At 62.0% G+C, this 17,560-nt stretch overlaps 1 protein-coding gene across 1 annotated transcript; it reads left to right on the plus strand.

Moving 5' to 3' along the window:
* Positions 1-5,731: 5,731 nt before the first annotated feature.
* Positions 5,732-13,626, plus strand: LOC142365371 (MAP kinase-interacting serine/threonine-protein kinase 2-like). The gene is made up of 13 exons (XM_075446108.1): positions 5,732-5,805; positions 7,876-7,987; positions 8,155-8,235; positions 8,381-8,478; positions 9,478-9,557; positions 10,085-10,158; positions 10,249-10,353; positions 10,681-10,736; positions 10,887-10,982; positions 12,428-12,628; positions 12,722-12,886; positions 12,994-13,037; positions 13,307-13,626. The coding sequence occupies exons 1-12, from the start codon at positions 5,758-5,760 to the stop codon at positions 13,033-13,035; spliced, it is 1,158 nt and encodes a 385-aa protein (XP_075302223.1). The 5' UTR covers positions 5,732-5,757; the 3' UTR covers positions 13,036-13,037; positions 13,307-13,626.
* The last annotated feature ends 3,934 nt before the right edge of the window (positions 13,627-17,560 follow it).

Here is a 17,560-nt window from a genome sequence, read left to right on the forward strand (position 1 = left end):
ATTTTCCTTAGTGCATGATTGCTTTGAAGAGTCAAGTCCAGATCTGTGTCATATCATAACGCACACCCTGTATTTGGTCCAGATTTGACTAATATTAAATTCAGGGCTATCTGCTGTTGAAGATTTTCATTTTCTAGTCAAAAAGGAAAATGCTGGTTAGAGTGATTCACAAATCCGGTAATAACCTAACAGTACAATGTATACTGTTAACCAGGTATCCTTTATTACGGCACCAGGCACACAGGGGATTTCTCCTCCAAACGTGTGTGCCAAACACCCTTTAATTTCGGGTTAAATAGAACTACAATATGCATATTAATCGTTATATTTCCGAGAGCGTATGAATCTATTCACATTCTCCTTTACGCAGGTGTATTACAGCTCCCGGGTGGTCTCTGGTGGTCTTTGGTGGTTACTTCATCTCTTTCGGTAGTCTTCCTCATTTGCCCGTGACTTACATCCGGGGCACTGCGCATACTCGGTTCATTCTATCTCGTTGCAAAACTGCAAAGCTGGTTTTCGCTGGTTCTTGGTCGCAGCTCCTGCTCTTGTCACTGTCTTGTCCTTGCTAAGTTTGCTAACCTATAAGGACAGCTTGCAACTTCCACACAGCTGCTTTGTTAAAACTAAAACGAGAAAATCCCACTGAAGCTAGGTTGTTAAAGTTTCATGTTTCTTATTATTTTTTCTATCAAGAGGTGTTAAAGTTCTTGTGGGTGAATGTACCACAGGAGAAAACTTTTTGTATTTAAATCAGTAGAACTGCTATGTAGTTTCACTTAAAGAGTGCCCTGTTGTCTATTACATCTTCGAGGGGAAAACTTAAAAAAACCCGTCAGATCTGTGACTAAGCGTAGGTGCAGTGCCTGAGCGGGTGAAAAGCAGGTCATCTCTCACTGGTATGCACAGACAGCAGAGCTGTTGCAGCCCTGACCTTGAAATACAGAAACGTTCATGTTAAATACTGGCACCTTAAGAAGCCTGGCTTTTTAAGTTGTCTTTCCACATCTGTTTCAGTCTGCTGCCACTCTTTTATTTAGTACTTCCCTTGACTTCCTTCATCCTCCTTTCTATTGAGATCCTACTGAAGGCTAGGTTTTTGAAATCATTGCCTGTATTTGTAGGTATTACTAGTTTTGCTGTAGATCTTTAGATTTTTGCATAGCCTTGCTATGTCTGTGTTACTGTGCTGCGCTCAGGTTTTTAGGTTTTGCCTTGACGTTGTTAATCTTCCTCCCTAGTTCACTTTTCTTTCTAAGTCGAAGGGTTTCCAGAGTGGTTTGCTTTCTACATTGTATTTCTGCACCGGAATTACTTTGAAGCCAAGGGTTACAAGTTTTGCCCGTTACTTCCTTCATCTTCTTCTTTATTTTAATGTTTGTGTGAAGTCTGAGGCTTTCAAATCTGGTTTTCTTCACGAATTTTGTGTCATTCCTTAGTACTTACCTGTATTGTTGTATTTTTTTTCTTTTGTTTCTTTAATCTGTGGTTTTTTTCACTTATAGTTATTCATTTCTTGGTCTTCCTATCTATTGTAGTCATTCTGTCTTGGTTTGCGTCTTTATGCTGGCTTTTTGCATTGTCTTTCCACAGCTGTTTCAGTCTGCTGCCACTCTTTTGTTTAGTATTTGCCTTGAGTTCCTTCATCCTCCTCCCTATTAAGATCTTACTGAAGGCTAAGTTTTTGAAATCATTGCCTGTATTTGTAGGTATTGCTAGTTTTGCTGTAGATCTTTAGATTTTTGCATAGCCTTGCTATGTCTTTTTTCGTGTTCTGCCCTCAGTTTTTAGTTTTTTCCTTGGTTTCCTGAATCTTCCTCCCTATTTCAAGGTTCATTTAAAGTGTAAGATATTTAAATCGCTGTCTTTAAGAGTTTTGTGTCATTCCTTAAGTCGTTAGTATTATAGCTTTTCTTTCGAAATCTCTCTTTTAGGTCGCGGTCCTTGTATTTCAGTATATTTTTTGTTTTGTTCCCTAATCTCTGTTGGTTTTTCACTTGTCAACGTTCATATCTTCCTCTTCCATTCTATTCTAGTCTCTTTTTGTTGTTTTTCCAGAACACCCTGGCTTTTAACGTTGCCTTTCTACATCTCATTTTAGTTTTAAATATTCAAGACACCCCTGGCCGCGGTGCTGTGCAGCCTGCTCTGGGTGACCCTGCTTGGGCAGGGGGTTGGACTGGGTGACCCACAGAGGTCCCTTCCAACCCCGAACATTCCGTGACCCCGTGACCCCAGAGGTCCCTTCCAACCCCGAACATTCCGTGATTCCGTGACTCACAGAGCGCCCTGGCAACCCCCAAACATTCCGTGGTTCCGTGGTTCAGTTGAGTGTGCAGGCAGCGTGCAGGCAGCGTGCAGGCAGCGTGCAGAGAGGCCAGGCGTGCACAGGGAGCAAGTCGTGAGCGTGGAGCTTGAGCAGTGACCATGCAAGGAGCACGCAGTAAGTGTGCATTAAGCGTGCAGTGAGTGTGCAGACAGGCCAGGAGCGTGCAGGGAGCTTTCTGCGATGGCGTGACTGGCTGGGTAGATGAGGGGAGAGCCGTGGCTGTTGTCTGTCTCATCTTCAGCAAGGCTTTCGACACGGTCTCCCATCACATCCTCCTAGGGAAGCTCAGGCAGTGTGGGCTGGACGAGTGGTCGGTGAGGTGGATTGAGAACTGGCTGAATGGCAGAGCTCAGGGAGTTGTCATCAGCGGCGCTGAGTCTGGTTGGAGGTCCGTAACTAGTGGTGTGCCCCAGGGTCAGTACTGGGCCCAGCCTTGTTTTACTCCTTCATCAGTGACGTGGATGAAGAGTTAGAGTGTACCCTCAGCAAGTTTGCTGATGCCACCAAACTGGGAGGAGTGGTGGATACACCAGCAGGCTGTGCTGCCATTCAGCGAGACCTGGACAGGCTGGAGAGTTGGGCAGAGAGGAACCTGATGAGGTTCAACAAGGGCAAATGCAGGGTCCTGCCCCTGGGGAGGAACAACCCCAGGCACCAGTACAGGCTTGGGCGGCCCTGCTGGAGAGCAGCTTTGCGGAGAGGGACCTGGGTTTCCTGGTGGACGACAGGTTGACCATGAGCCAGCAGCGTGCCCTGGCTGCCAAGAAGGCCAATGGCATCCTGGGGTGCATTAGGAGGAGTGTCACCAGCTGATCGAGGGAGTTTCTCCTTCCCCTCTACACTGCCCTAGTGAGGCCTCATCTGGAGTACTCTGTCCAGTTCTGGGCTCTCCCGTTCAAGAAAGACGAGGAGCTACTGGAGAGAGTCCAGAGGAGGGTTAGGAGGATCATGAGGGGACTGGAGCATCTCTCCTATGAGGAGAGCCTGAGGGAGCTGGACTTGTTCAGCCTGGAGAAGAGAAGGCTGAGAGGGGACCTTAGAAATGCCTCTAAAGATCTGCAGGGTGGGGGTCAGGAGGACGGGCCCAGACTCTTTCCAGTGGTGCCCAGCGACAGGACAAGGGGCAACGGGCACAAACTGAAGCAGAGGAAGCTCCAGCTGAACGCGAGGAAGAACTTCTTCCCTCTGAGGGTGACGGAGCCCTGGCCCAGGCTGCCCAGGGAGGATGTGGCATCTCCTTCTCTGGAGATATTCAAGACCCCCCTGGCCGCGGTGCTGTGCAGCCTGCTCTGGGTGACCCTGCTTGGGCAGGGGGTTGGGCTGGGTGACCCACAGAGGTCCCTTCCAACCCCGAACATTCTGTGATTCCGTGACCCCAGAGGTCCCTTCCAACCCTGAACATTCCGTGACCCCTTGACCCCAGAGGTCCCTTCCAACCCCAAACATTCTGTGATTCCGTGACCCCAGAGGTCCCTTCCAACCCCGAACATTCCGTGACCCCGTGACCCACAGAGGTCCCTTCCAACCCCGAACATTCCGTGATTCCGTGACTCACAGAGCGCCCTGGCAACCCCCAAACATTCCGTGGTTCCGTGGTTCAGCTGAGTGTGCAGGCAGCGTGCAGGCAGCGTGCAGAGAGGCCAGGCGTGCACAGGGAGCAAGTCGTGAGCGTGGAGCTTGAGCAGTGACCATGCAAGGAGCACGCAGTAAGTGTGCATTAAGCGTGCAGTGAGTGTGCAGACAGGCCAGGAGCGTGCAGGGAGCTTTCTGCGATGGCGTGACTGGCTGGGTAGATGAGGGGAGAGCCGTGGGTGTTGTCTGTCTCATCTTCAGCAAGGCTTTCGACACGGTCTCCCATCACATCCTCCTAGGGAAGCTCAGGCAGTGTGGGCTGGACGAGTGGTCGGTGAGGTGGATTGAGAACTGGCTGAATGGCAGAGCTCAGGGAGTTGTCATCAGCGGCGCTGAGTCTAGTTGGAGGTCCGTAACTAGTGGTGTGCCCCAGGGGTCAGTACTGGGCCCAGCCTTGTTTAACTTCTTCATCAGTGACGTGGATGAAGAGTTAGAGTGTACCCTCAGCAAGTTTGCTGATGCCACCAAACTGGGAGGAGTGGTGGATACACCAGCAGGCTGTGCTGCCATTCAGCGAGACCTGGACAGGCTGGAGAGTTGGGCAGAGAGGAACCTGATGAGGTTCAGCAAGGGCAAATGCAGGGTCCTGCCCCTGGGGAGGAACAACCCCAGGCACCAGTACAGGCTGGGGCGGCCCTGCTGGAGAGCAGCTGTGTGGAGAGGGACCTGGGTGTCCTGGTGGACGACAGGGTGACCATGAGCCAGCAGCGTGCCCTGGCTGCCAAGAAGGCCAATGGCATCCTGGGGTGCATTAGGAGGAGTGTCGCTAATTGGGGCGCCCTCGTTAGCGCTAATGTGGAGCAGGGCGCTGATTGCCCCGTCTGCGAGGGGGCGGAATTTGGGGGCCTGGGGGGGTTGTGACCCCCCCGCTGTGGCCCCACCGGCACTTTGGGGGGTGGGGGCACACCCGGACTGCGGGGAGGGGGGCGGAGCGTGACGCGGTGCCCGGCGTGGGCAGGGCTCGGGGGTGCGGGGCGATGGCGGCTCGGGAGGGGAGGGGGCGAGCAGCCAATAGGCAGCGCGGGCGGTGACGTCATGCGCAGCCATTGGCCGAGGCGCCGCCGCTCGGCGCGTGCGTTCTCAGCCCGGGTCGGCATCACGCAAGACGTGGGGTGGGGGGAGGGGAGAGGGGACACCCGCGCCGTGACGGGCTCCCACGGTGCCACCCAGCCGGGGTGGGGCCGGGGGGGGGGCTGTGCTGTGACCCCCTGCCGTGCGCAGGCCTCGCGGCTGAGCACCGCACCGCTCGTGACACGCGTGGGCTGGGGTGGGGGGGGACACTGGGGGGTGTCCCTGGGGCTCTCCGCACCCTGCCCGGTGCAGCCGGGGGGGCTGGGGGGGTCCCCGCCCCTGGGTGCAGCGTGGGGGGTGGGGTGGGGGTGTGTCCTCCCGGGGGGCGGTGTCACATGGCAGGGGCGGGGCGGGGGGGCGGAACCTCTGCCATAAAGCTCCTGGGGGGGGGGGACAGGGGAGCGTCCCCTCCCGGCGGTGCGGAGCGATGCGGAGCGGGGTGGGCTGCGGTACCCCTGGCAGCGGCGGCTCTGCGGGACCGGTGAGCGCCGGGGGGGTTTTGGGACCGGGGGGGCTCCGTGCGGGCCTCCTGACACCCACCCCCCCGGGCTCCTCTCTCCGCAGGTCTCGTCCCACCCCTGGCACCCCCCCGATGTCTCTGCCCGCTCCTCCACATCCCTCCCCCCTTTCCCGGTTTTTTTTCCTTCTTTTGTTGGTTGGTTGGTTGGGCTTTTTCCTGCCCTGCATCCCTCCCGTGTTTCTCCCTGCACCCTCCCCGCAGCAAGATGGTGCAGAAGGAATCTGAGAACCCCGGTTTCCACCGCTCCGTCAAGGTAAGGGGGTGCTCCCCGCCCCCGTGATGCTCCGGAGTGGGGGGAGGGTGCTCTGGGGGGCGGACGGAAGGGTGCGGGGTTGGGGTGCAGGTCTGCTGCGGCCGGATCCTGCGATCTGCAGCGCTCTGCGCCGCATCCTCTGCCCGGGGTAGGGGGGGGCACGGACACACATCAGCGACCTCCCCCCTTCCCCCCACCCCCGAGAAGGGAGGGGAGCGCCCAGGGTACTGCCACCCAACCCGGGCCGCAAGACCCACCTGTCCCCCTGCCCCGGGGGCTCAGGGTGTGCTCCCCGAGGGGGGGTCAGACACCCCCCACACCCCTCCCCCCCGCAGCAAGGCTTTGCTCACCCCGCTGCAGCTCCCACGGGTGTCCCCCGTGGGGTGGGTCAGCGGGTGGGCTGCATGTCCCCCCCCCCAGCTGCACCCATTCACCGCACGTCTGTGAGCAGGGGCTGGGGGGGCTGCCGGGCCCAGCCCAGGACCTGTTGTGCGAGGGCCAGATCCTGGTAAGGGGGCTGCAGCCGGGGCACTAGGACCCCTGTCCCTCTTGGGCGCTGTCACGCGAGGGGGGTGCGAGGGGGGGGGTCTGGGTCCCCCAAACGCTGGCTCTCGTCAGCCGGGCGTCTTCATGGGAGCTTTGTTTACTTTGGCTCCCGGGTCTGCGAGGGATGCTGGGAGCTCACCCGAAACCTGCCCAGCTTATTTTAGCTGACACCTAATCCTGCTTTGAGGACTTCTGGCTGGGGTTTGGGCCCCCCCTCCATCCCCCCCACCCCGGGTGGTTAGGGACCAGGACGGGGGGGACACGGGGGACACCTCGGATGCGCTGCCGCAGCCACCGCGCAGCGTCTGCCCTGTGTGTCCCATCCCCCAAACCTTTTGTGCGCCGGTGCTGCGGCAGCGGGCAGGGCCCCCTCTCCCCCTGTACCCCCCTGGAGCCCCCCCGGGAGGCCTCATCCTGCCCACGGTGCAGGGCCTTGGGCCCGAGCCGCTCGTCCCCGCCATGACATGGGGGCCTTGGGGGGGGCTGGAGGGTGACACCGCACTCCGCAAACCCTGATACTGTCTTTTTTTAGGGGGGGGGGGAGGAATCTGGCCAAACGCTGCGCAGGAGCGTTTTCAGGCATCAGGAGTGGTGCTTGGTTGGGGGGGATGCTCCTGGCATCCCCGCACCGCGATGGGGACCCCCCGGCCCCCCGAGAGCCGCCCTGGCAGCAAACAGGCGCTCTCGGGCTGTTTCTGGTGGCGGTGGCCGGGGCTGGCTGCTCCCGCGCCGCGCTGGGGCTGGCAGCTGGCCCGGGCACCGGGGCACCGGGGTGGGTTGGGGAACGCCGCCGGGAGCTGCTGCCTCCACCCAAACAGATTTCGTAACCCTGTGGAGGACGGGGCCCTTTCGCCTCGCGGCCGGGTGCCCCCGGCACTGCCCCGTCCCGCGGTGGGGTGGCTCGGGGGGGGCTGAAGGTCCCCATGTCCCCTTTGGGGTGCTGGGGGCGGAGGCGCTGGGTTTGGGGTGGGGGAGGCAGTGGTTCCCACACCCATCACCCATGCGGGGTGCAGGGAGGGTTGGGAGCGGGGCCCGATCCTGCCAGGTCACGGGCGTCACGCAGCCATGGGCACGGCGCTCACCGGAGCGGCGCTGAGTGGGCTCCGGCCCCCCGTGACCTTGCGGGGAGGCGGGAGGACGCGGTGCGGTGGCTCCGGAGCCCGTCCTGCCCTGTGGCTTTTCTTCCTCCCCCCCTCGCTGTAGTTCAGGTCGGGGTGGAGATTCGGGGCTGGGTTGGTACGCGCAGCCCCAGTCCCTCTCATCATCGCCTGCGTGCCGGCCTGGGGCTGCTGGCGCGGAGGCATGACCCTGCGGCAACATCCCCGGCAGGAGACGTGGTCAAACCCTTCCTCCTCCTCCTCCTCCTCTTCCTCCGGCTCTGCCGCATCCCTCTGGCAGCAGTGCCGTGAGCCGGTGCCCTGCACGAGCAGGGTGTGTGCCCAGGCCAGTGGCGTGCCCGGACCGGGCGGGCGGCGGCGGCTGGTCCGGCGGCTGCCGTCTCACTCCTGTTCTTGGCCCCTGCAGGAACAAAATCCCTTCGAGGTGGCGTTTGACCTGGAGCTCGACAAGTCCAGTGACCTGGAGCTCGACAAGTCCAATGACCTGGAGCCCGTCTCTGAGTGCCCATCCCGTCCTGGTGAGCTGCGGGTGTCCACCCAGGGGGGTGCCCTCACCCTGGACCCCGGGATGTCGGCCCTCTGCGTTGCCCTGAAGGCGCTGGGGGGCTGCCCCGGGGCTGGCGATGCTGGGGGGAGCGCAGGGTGGCCGGGGGTGACTCACGCCGGTGGCTTTGCTCCGGCGCAGATGTGCCTTTGAGTCAGCCCATCGACACCCCCAGCACCAAGAAAAGGAGCAAGAACAACAGCTTCTCCGGCAGGTTCGAAGGTGAGCGGGGCTGCCCAGGGACCCCAGGGGTCCCCCCCGGGCTGCGGCAGGGCTGGGGCCCTCCTGGTGTCCCCAGGCTCAGGGACAGCCGTGGTGTCCCGTGCCGCGGTGGGGCCGGCAGCTCAGGCGCCCTCTCTCCTGCCAGATGTTTACTGGCTGTGCGACGAGGTGCTGGGAGAAGGGGCCCAAGGCAGAGTCCAGACCTGCGTTAACCTCATCACCAACAAGGAGTACGCAGTGAAGGTAAAGCTCCGCGGGGCTTGGGGCTGCAGAGCCGGCTCCTGCCCACCCCCTGCCTTCAGTTTCTCCTTCTGCCCTCCACATCCTGGGCTCCTGGCTCTCCTGGCTGTGCGGAGCTGGCACAGGACGACGGTTTCACGGAGTAGGGGGGATGGAGAGGGGCAGGAGCGGGGCAGGGCCAGGCCACACAGGTGGCATGCTGTCCTCTGCCACCGCCCAGCTGCAGGACCTTGGTCAACCCCCTTAGCCACGCTCCTACCCCTGTAAATTAGGGCAGACGCGAGATTAAATTAACGCTTGCGCCACGTCTAGGGACTTGGGGCAAGCAGGGGCATGTGGTGTGGCAGGGTGGCCAGCCCCCGCTCGCCCCAGGGAGGGTTTTCTGCCCCCGCAAACACTAGAGGGGTCGGGGTGAGCCAGCTGCTTTTGGGGTCGGGGATGGTGGTGCCGCGTCCCTGCACCCCACAGGCTCCCAGTCACGGCGTGGGGGGGCTGGGACAGGCCCTGTGTCCAAACGCAAGGGGCACTTGGCTTCCCCTGTTGCCCCCGGGTGCTTTTGGGTGCCCAAGCAGGGAAACTGAGGCAGGGGGAGGGCTGCATGGCGGTTGGGTGTTCAGTGTGCCCCGAAGGGCTGGGGGTCAGTGGGACCACCCAGCTCTCCCCTGCGGGTGGAGACCCCCTGCTCACCCCATGGCACGTCCACCAGGCACCCGCTGTGCCAGCGCCCGGCAGGGCGAAGGGCCGTGCTCCGCTGCCGGGGCGGCTGCGCCGGGGCTCGGCCGCGGAGCTCGCCTTGGCCGCGGGCCCCGGGAGGGAGCGGCTTGGCCCCGCCACCGGGAACAGCCTGTTCTGCTGCCTTAACCCCTTCGGGCACCCCCCGCCTGCCTCTGCCCGGCCCCGGGGGTCCCCAGCGCCGGCTGAGTTGGAGCGCAGTGGTTGCCGGCCCCGGTCCCTCTCCGGCAGCGGTGCCTCTCCCTGAGTCTCGCCCGCTTTGTCTTGCAGATCATCGACAAGCGCCAGGGCCAAGTCTTCAACAGGGTCTTACGGGAGGTGGTGATGCTGAATCTGTGCCAGGGACACAGGTACCGCAGGGCAGCCGCCGTCCCCATCCCCCACGGTGGGCACAGGGCGCGGGCTGAGACCGGGCTGACGCTCGAGACACCCATGGGCGGCAGGCAGGCCGCCCTCCTGCGCGGCTCTCCCTCTGCGTGGGCCTCGCCGGGAGCATCCCGAGGCGACGTGGAGCCGCTTGCCATGACGAAGGGGCCGCGGCGGCCAAGTTGGAGCGGTGCCGAGGGGCGAGCCGAGCTGCCGCCGCGGCGTTCGCCGTCCCGCCGCGGAGAGCTGCTGAGTGGGGCTGTTTCTGGAGCGGGGCGAGCGAGCCAGGAGGGTCTGCGAGCCATTAGGGAGCGGGGCCCGGCGCTGGAAGCCCCTCTCCCCGCTGGAATGTGGCCGGGGGCCCCAGCCGCGTGGTTTCAGTCGCTGGAAACCCGATTTTCTCCTCCGTTGGCCCTCCCCCAAGGAGCCATGCGGGGTGGGGGGCTGCGGGGAGGGGGGGACCCTGCGATCTTTTTGGGCGGATGCCAGGCTGATGCCACCGTCCCCGCAGGAACATCCTGCAGCTGATCGAGTTCTTCGAGGAGGAGGACAGTTTTTACCTGGTGGTTGAGAAGATGAGGGGAGGTGAGTGCGGTGCCGGGGCAGGGGGAGCGGGGGCGGCGGGAGCCCCCCCCAACACCCACGAGCCCCCACTCTGCTCTTGCCCGGCCGCAGGCTCCATCATGACCCACATCCTGGAGAGATGCCGCTTCAACGAGCTGGAGGCCAGCATGGTGGTACGGGACATCGCCAGCGCCCTGCACTTTTTGCACATCAGAGGTGAGCCGAGCCACCCCGGGGTGCAGCCGTGCCCCCCCCCAGCCGGGGGGTGCTGCCCCCCCCTCCTGCCCGGGGAGCAGGGGCCGGTGCCGGCCGCGGGCGCGCAGGGTCAGGCCCGGCTGCGTCGTGTTGTCGTGGTGCGCAGCCTGCTCCTCCGGTTTGGCCGGGACTTGGGGCCAGCAGCAATTTGTGCCCTTCGCCGTGACGCGGGCGGTGATTTGGGGTGGGGAGGGAGGGGTCCCTGTGCCGCCCCCAGACCTTCTGCTGTGGAAATCTTGGGGGGGGGGGCAGGCTTTTCCACTCATTGCCTCTTCTCCCCCCTCCCAGGAATTGCTCACAGGGATTTAAAACCAGAAAATATTCTGTGCGAGCGCCTGGACCAGGTGAGCGGGGAGCAGGGGGTGGTGCCGGGGCTGGGGGGGCCCTGGTTCCCCGCGGGGGATGCTGCTGCGGCAGCTGGGGCGCGAACGTGGGGCTGAGGGTACCCGGGGGCTGCTGGGGGGGGTCACTGGCCGCCTCTCCCCCCTCCCCAGGTCTCCCCCGTGAAGATCTGCGACTTCGACCTGGCAAGCGGCATCAAATTCACGGACGATTCCTTCCCCATTTCCACCCCGAAGCTGTTCTCGCCGGTGAGCGTGCAGACCATGGGGCAGGGGGGGTATAATGTCGATGGGGGGGGGGGGGTGGAATGTCCCTGGAGGGGCCCCCTCAGGCTTTGGGCTCCCGTCGCTGCGGGACCCCCCTCGGCAGTGGCAGGCGAGATGCGGTTCTGTAACGCGGGGGGGCCGGGCAGCGCAGGGGGGGCTGGCGCAGAGCCCGGGCTGCCGTGAGCCTTAGCAACAGCCGGCCCCGGCGGAGGCGGCTGCGCGGAGGCTGCGCTTTCGGGGAGAAGTGGGTCAGGCGAGGGGCTGGGGGGGCCACAGTGATCCCCCCCCGCCCCACTCAGGTTGCGGGTGAGAGGGAGCCGGGGCTGCTTGCGTGCGGTGCAGCCCCTGCAGGGTGGACACCCCAAAAGCTTCTGGGTGCCCCTGTGTTGCAAGGAGCTGTCTCACATTTTGGGGGGGGGCACATACCAAGCCTGCCCCCCCCTGCAGAAAGCCCTGCTCCCCTTATCACCAGCAGCAGGGCCCCCCCGTGCAGGGTGTTGCCCTGTGCCCTGCTGTTTTCGGGGTGCTCACGGTGTTTCCGGGGTGCTCACATGCTGGGGGGGGCCAACGCAGGGTGCCCAACAGCCGAGGTGGGGGCCAAAACACCCTCCCCACCCTCCTCGTTCCTCTGTGTTTCCCCTCCGCCTGGGGGAGAACCTGAATTTCTGAGGTGTCCTGAGTTTCCCGTTCTCAGCAGCGGGGGCAGAGGGGGGTGGGTGCTGCGGTCCCTGCCGGGTGGAAGCCCATGCAGGGTGCTGCGGGTTGGGCTTGTGTGGGTGTTTTTCTTCTTCTTGCGGTGGCATCAGCTGCCGAGGCCGGCGAGGCCTCTCGTTTGGAGGCCTCTCGTTATGTTACGGGGTGATTATCTGCTGGCTGCAGCTCTGCTCTCCCCTGGTCACGAGGCGGTGCGGGCTGCGGGTCGGGTCACGTGCGCTGGAAAGCCCCAGAGCCCCGGGAGCCGTGGGGGAACCATGGGGGAACGGGACCGCTGGCTCTCGCCTCGCGCCAGCGGTAGCTCCTCCGGCACCGGATCCGGCGCCCGCTGCGGCGGCCCTGCCCGCGTCAGGCAGGGGAACAGGCAGAGCCGGCTCCGTCCCCGCCGCCGTGTCCCGGGCGATGGGACGGACGCTGCCCCGCTGAGCCGGCCCGGTGGCGGCAGTGCCGGGGGGGGTCTGGGGTGGGTGTTGTACCCCTTCAGGGTTTTATTTTTTTTGGGGGTGGCAGGGCTGTGACATCCCCCGCGTGGCGATGGGAAACCTGGCCGGGATGATCTGCCCTGCCAGGACCAAACCCGGGAAGCGGCCATGTCTGCACCCTCATTTTGGAGGGGGTAGCCCCTTAGTTCTGGCAGACCCCCCCCCCCCGTCTCTGAGCTCTGCCCCATCGCTCCCCTGTCCTTTGGGGCTCACCCCCGCCTCTCCCCGCAGTGCGGCACCGCCGAGTTCATGGCCCCGGAGGTGGTGGAAACTTTTTACAGCCACAAGGAGGTGCCCAGCTACGACAAGCGCTGCGACCTGTGGAGCCTGGGCGTCCTCCTGTACAACATGCTGAGCGGGTACACCCCCTTCATGGAACGCTGCGGCTCCGACTGCGGCTGGGACATGGGCGAGATGTGCAACACCTGCCAGGTGCGTGGCGGACCCCGGCAGTGCCAAAACCCGCCACTGGCTTGGCAGCACCCCTCCCAGCTCAGCCCCTTTTTTATTTCCCCCCCCACCTAGAAAATGATCTTCAAGAGCATCCGGAAAGGGAAGTACGAGTTTCCCGAAAAGGACTGGGCGCACATCTCCCCTGCGGCCAAAGATCTCATTTCCTGTCTGCTGGTGAGAGATGCCAACAAGCGGCTCACCGCGGCCCAGGTCCTGGAGCACCCCTGGGTGCAGGGGGTGAGTGCTGCTGCCCCCCCTACCCCCTCCCCCACTCCCGAAAGCCGGGGTGGGGGGACACCCCATTGCGGGGTGCTCGGCTCTGACGCGGCTGTGTTTCGTTGCAGTATGTCCTGGATAACAGCCTGCTGACCCCCATCATCTTGTAGAGGTGAGCGTGGGTGGCCCTGGGGTGGGGGTGGGGGACACATTCCAGCCCCCCAAATCCTGGCTCCTCTCCCCAGTGAGCCGCTCTCGGCTCTGCTCGGCTGCGGCTCTCGCCGTCTGGGCAGCGGTTGCAGCACGTGATTCGGGCTGGAGCCGTGTTTTTGGTGCCTGACCCATCTGGCGTGGCATGCGCGCGAGGGGACACCCCGATATTTGCCCCCCAACCTCCCTGCAGCCCCCCGCATCCCACCCTGAGCCGCTTTCTCCCCGCAGGAAGAGCAGTGCCAAAGAGCTCACCTCCTTCGCCGCAGAGGCCGTTGCTGTCAACCACCAGCTGACACAGCGCGACAAGGACGAGGAAGAGGAGGTGGAGGAGGAAGCACAGCCCATCACCATCAGTGCTACCTCATGGGCCATGCACCTCTACCTCCCCTCTGAGTCCAAGCTGGCCAAGCGGCGGCAGAAGAGCAACCTGGTCAAGGCGGTGGCTGCTGGGCAGCACCTGGTAGCCCCCGTGGTCCTGGTGGCTGACCAAGTCTGAGCTGCACCCCTCGGACCTCTTGTACCCCACGTCTCCCCCATCCTATATTTTTCTTCCCTCCCCCCCGACCCCCCACCATTTCTGGCTACTGACAAGATCAGGACTTGTCCCTGCGGCTGGTTTCTAAGATTTTGCTGATCTTGTAGGTCTGGGGTTGGGAGGGTTTGTTGAAGATCTGTTTTTTAAGGTATTAAATCATTAAGGTTGTTTCACCCAGGACATCTGACTGACACACGGACTTTTGTTTCCCCGACTCTTGGTTTCTCCTCTGACATTTTTTCCTCCCTCCCTGACACCAAAGGACTCTTTGTATCCGCGGCCGCTTTGCCGAGTTCAGCTCATTTCATGCTGTGAACAAAAGGCCCTCGGTCGCGTTTTCGACAGCGGGAGTTGCGTTTTAACCTCGTCCCTCCCTTCGGAGCTGCGGGTCTTTCTCCGATGTTGGGGTCGATCCCACAAACCCCCCCTCCCGGGGGTCTGGGAGGCATCTCCCGGGCGCAGGGACCCCCGCCGTCCCGTGCTCGGGGGCATCCGCGGCTGCGCTTCGAGGGGCTGCGGCGGGCAGGGAGCAGCTCGGGCCGGGGAGAGACGGTGCCAGCGAGGGAGCAGCTCCCGTCCCACTGAGCCGCCCTCTCTCCTCGGCAGCCTGCTTTCAGAATAAGCTATTCACCCCTTTTTTTCTTTTTTTTTTTTTTTTTTAAATTTTTGGTTTTAAACTGCTAGCTGTGCTTTTCTGCAGGGCATGGAGAAATGTCTTCCTTTCCTCCCGCGCTCCGGCCGGCGGCTCCCCAGGGGCAAGGTCAGAGCCGGGGGGATGCTCAGGCGCCTGGGGCCGTGCGTTGCACCCCTGTTTGTGGAGGGGGGGGCTCACCAGTGGCTGGTGGAGGTGCAGGGCAGGATGAGGTCTCCAGGGCGGCTGGAGCAGCCAAAAAATAATACCCCTGCGGGAATAGCGGGGTGCTCTGTGGGAAGGGAAGGACCCCCCTTTAAAGAGCGCTGGGACTCGCTGCAGGGCAGTGTGACCTGGCGTGGCTTCGGGCTGTCCCCGAGGCTGCCGTGGCCGGAGGGTCTGGGGGTGCCGAGGGTGCCGAGTGCCCCAGGATGTGCCGGTGGGCGAGCGGCCGGGCTGGCGGCAGCACCCGAGGGCCACGGCACTGGGGAGCAGCTTGGGAAGGGCTCGGGATGCGGGGCCGGAGGGTTTGGGGTCGCGGCGGCAGCGCAGGGTGGGACGGGCGGCTGGGGAGAGCTGGGCATGCGTGTTCATGTGTGTGCATCCGTGTTCATGTGCGTTCATGCATGGAGTCACGCTTTCCTCGGAGCTTGCTTTGGGGAAGGGAGGGAATGCTCGCGGGGGAGGGCCTGGGGGTGCTGAACTGGGACGAGGCCCTTGGCTGGTTTCTGCGGAGCGGGGCCGGATCCGTCCGGGTGAGGCAGCAGCGCCCGTGCTGGGGGCCGGGCTGGCCTCCAGCTCCTCCGAACCCCCCCTGGCACCACGCCGGAGGGGCAAAGCCCCGCTGCCCGCCGCGCGTCGTGCCACCGAGCTGCGCCCGCCGCCGTCCCCGCGCCTCACCGGGAGGGAGGGTGCCCCTTCGTTAGCGATCTCCTCTCCCTTCCAGCTGAATGCTTTGAGCTTTATACTCTGAAAAAGCAGCCTCGGCCCATGGCGTGCACAGGGGAAGGCTTTGGGAGCTTGCTGTGAGCCGGGGAAGAGACTCCCCCCAGGTCTTCAGCTGAGGACACAGTCACTGTCTCTGAAAGCAAAACAAAGTTCTCCTTTTTATTTGAAGACTGCTGACAGCAAAACTATGCAATATCTGTTGTTTTTTGTTTCAGGGAGGTGTGTGTGAGTGAGCTTGGGAGATGGTGATCTCGGGTGTTGATGGAGCTTGGGGCAGGGACCGTCTTTTCTGGCCCTTCCCGGCCCTTCTGCTGAGCAGCATCGGTGGGTTGGGAGGGTGCTCCCCCCAAAACCGCCTCTGCCCTCTCCCCTGGGTGCCCCCGGTCCCACCACACAGGGTGGGGAGGAGCAGGGCAGCGGCGAGGGGAGACCCCCAGCACAGGCACCGCGACAGCCCGGAGAAGCCTCCTTTAAAGGAAAAAAAAGAAATCCATCTTGATTGTACATTGTTACTTTTTATAGCTTATTCTGTCTTACCAGTTGTCGATAATTCCTTATTGTCTTACATTAAGAAATACTTGGTTGCTGTACAGTACGCGATGCCTTGAGCTGGTGTTGTGGAAGCTGCTGTTAATGCTGCACGCCGCAGCCCTGTTTTTAAAAAAGAAAAAAATCTCGGGAAGGGGATGGCAGGGGGAAGTCTCTCCCGTGTGTTTTTGGCCCCCGTGCTGGTGTTGGCAGACTGAATTTCCCTCTCTTCCCGTGCGTAAGGCCGAGCTCTTCCACAGAGAAACGCGGTGCACGCTCTGCTGGCGGCGGGTGCGTGGCCGGGGGGCCGCGCGCTGGGCCGGAGCTCGTCCCCGTGGGCGCGTTGCCCACGCGTGGGCATCCTCGGCCGCGTCTTTGCGGCGAGGCGGTGGACGTGCCGGCGAGCATCCGAGCTCTTCGCTGGTCGCTCGGCCCAGGCTTGGCTTTGCGTTGCGGCTCGGGGGGGTCGGTTTTGGACCCGGCGCTCCTGGCGTGGCACTCGGGGTCCGGAGGGGACCTGTGCCGCGGGGCTGGCGAGCTCCTGGCAGCTCCGGCGTGCGGGGCAGGGTCGGCGTTTCTAGAGAAGTTTTAAACGCTTCGAGAGGCGGGGGATCGCCCAGGCCTCCTCGAGCCCTGACGCGCGGTGGTGCTGGGGACCCGTGGGTGCCTTGGCTCCGCACCGGCACGGCTGGGGCGATGCTCGTGCCAGGGCCGGGCGTCCCCTCGCCGCTGCCAGCGCCTCTCCGGGGCGGTTTCCAGACAGATGCTGCCCGGCCCGCGGTCTGGCACCAGCTAACCCCCCTCACCAACAGCCTTCTTCCTCCTCTTCCTCTTTTAAAGCCTTCCTCCCCCCTGTAGAGCATCTGTCTTGGAAACCAACTTCAAAAAGGTGGTGTTGTTTGGGTTTTTTTGTGGGGATTTTTGGTTTGTTTTTTTTTTAAAGCTGGAAATTTTAAGTGTTTTGGCTTCCTCTTCTTCCCCCCCGCCCTTCCTTCAGCCGACTAACTCAACTTAGAACTGGTTAGAAACGTTTACTGTGAAGCTAACTTTTTTTTATCAAAACAGGAGAAACTTTCTCCACTTTACAATTGATGAAGACTGCCAAAGCTGGTTTGACGAGAGTCATGTTAACGCACTCTTGGTTTGTAACTTTGGCCAATGCTCGGGGGCTGGCTGGAAAACAAAAATGAAAACGAAAAAAAAACACAAAAAAAACCAAAAAAGAAAAAAAAAAACCCAACACCCACAAAAACAAGCACTTTACTGTATGTACCAGGTGACCTGATACAGCTGAACTGAAGTTTTCCTTTGTAACAATTGTTGATGCCAGAATGCATTGAGACCGATGTGGTCGGCACGTGGCTGCGGGCAGGCTGGCGGGCACGGGGCCAGTGGTGGCTGTGGAGGGGGGTAGTGAGACCCCCAGTCTTCCCGCCATCTTGTGCTGGGCCCAAGGGTGCTGGGAGGGCAGGGCTGGAGCTGCGGGGTGCTGGGTTGGGATCCCAGGAATCCCGGCTGGCAGCGGCTCCAGCCCTGACACACTTTTCCCAGGGGGGTGGTGAGATCTGCCGCATCCCCAAACGGGGGCTGGAGGGTGACGGCGCAGCGCCGGGCGCTCTGCCCGCTGCCCTGGTTCCCTTCATCGGGCAGGTTGCAGAGGGGGAAACTGAGGCAAGTGGAAGGTGTGTGGTGGGATGCAGGGGGGGCTGCGGATATGGGAAGCAGCAGGGACTGGAGGCTGGGGATCAGGATGTGGGAGAAGGGCAGCAGGAGCCAGGGAAGATCTTGCTAAAGTTATTTTTTTACATATTTTAATTTTGAAGGTATTTCCTGGCCTGGT

The sequence above is a fragment of the Opisthocomus hoazin genome, chromosome 38 (genome assembly GCF_030867145.1).
Source record: "Opisthocomus hoazin isolate bOpiHoa1 chromosome 38, bOpiHoa1.hap1, whole genome shotgun sequence".
Classification (NCBI taxonomy): domain Eukaryota; kingdom Metazoa; phylum Chordata; class Aves; order Opisthocomiformes; family Opisthocomidae; genus Opisthocomus; species Opisthocomus hoazin.

Coding starts and splice junctions, on each gene's coding strand:
- LOC142365371 (XM_075446108.1), top strand. CDS start 5,758: ATGGTGCAGAAGGAATCTGAGAACCCCGGTTTCCACCGCTCCGTCAAG. Junction 8,236..8,380: donor CTTCTCCGGCAGGTTCGAAG/GTGAGCGGGGCT, acceptor CTCTCCTGCCAG/ATGTTTACTGGCTGTGCGAC. Junction 10,354..10,680: donor GCACTTTTTGCACATCAGAG/GTGAGCCGAGCC, acceptor CCCCCCTCCCAG/GAATTGCTCACAGGGATTTA.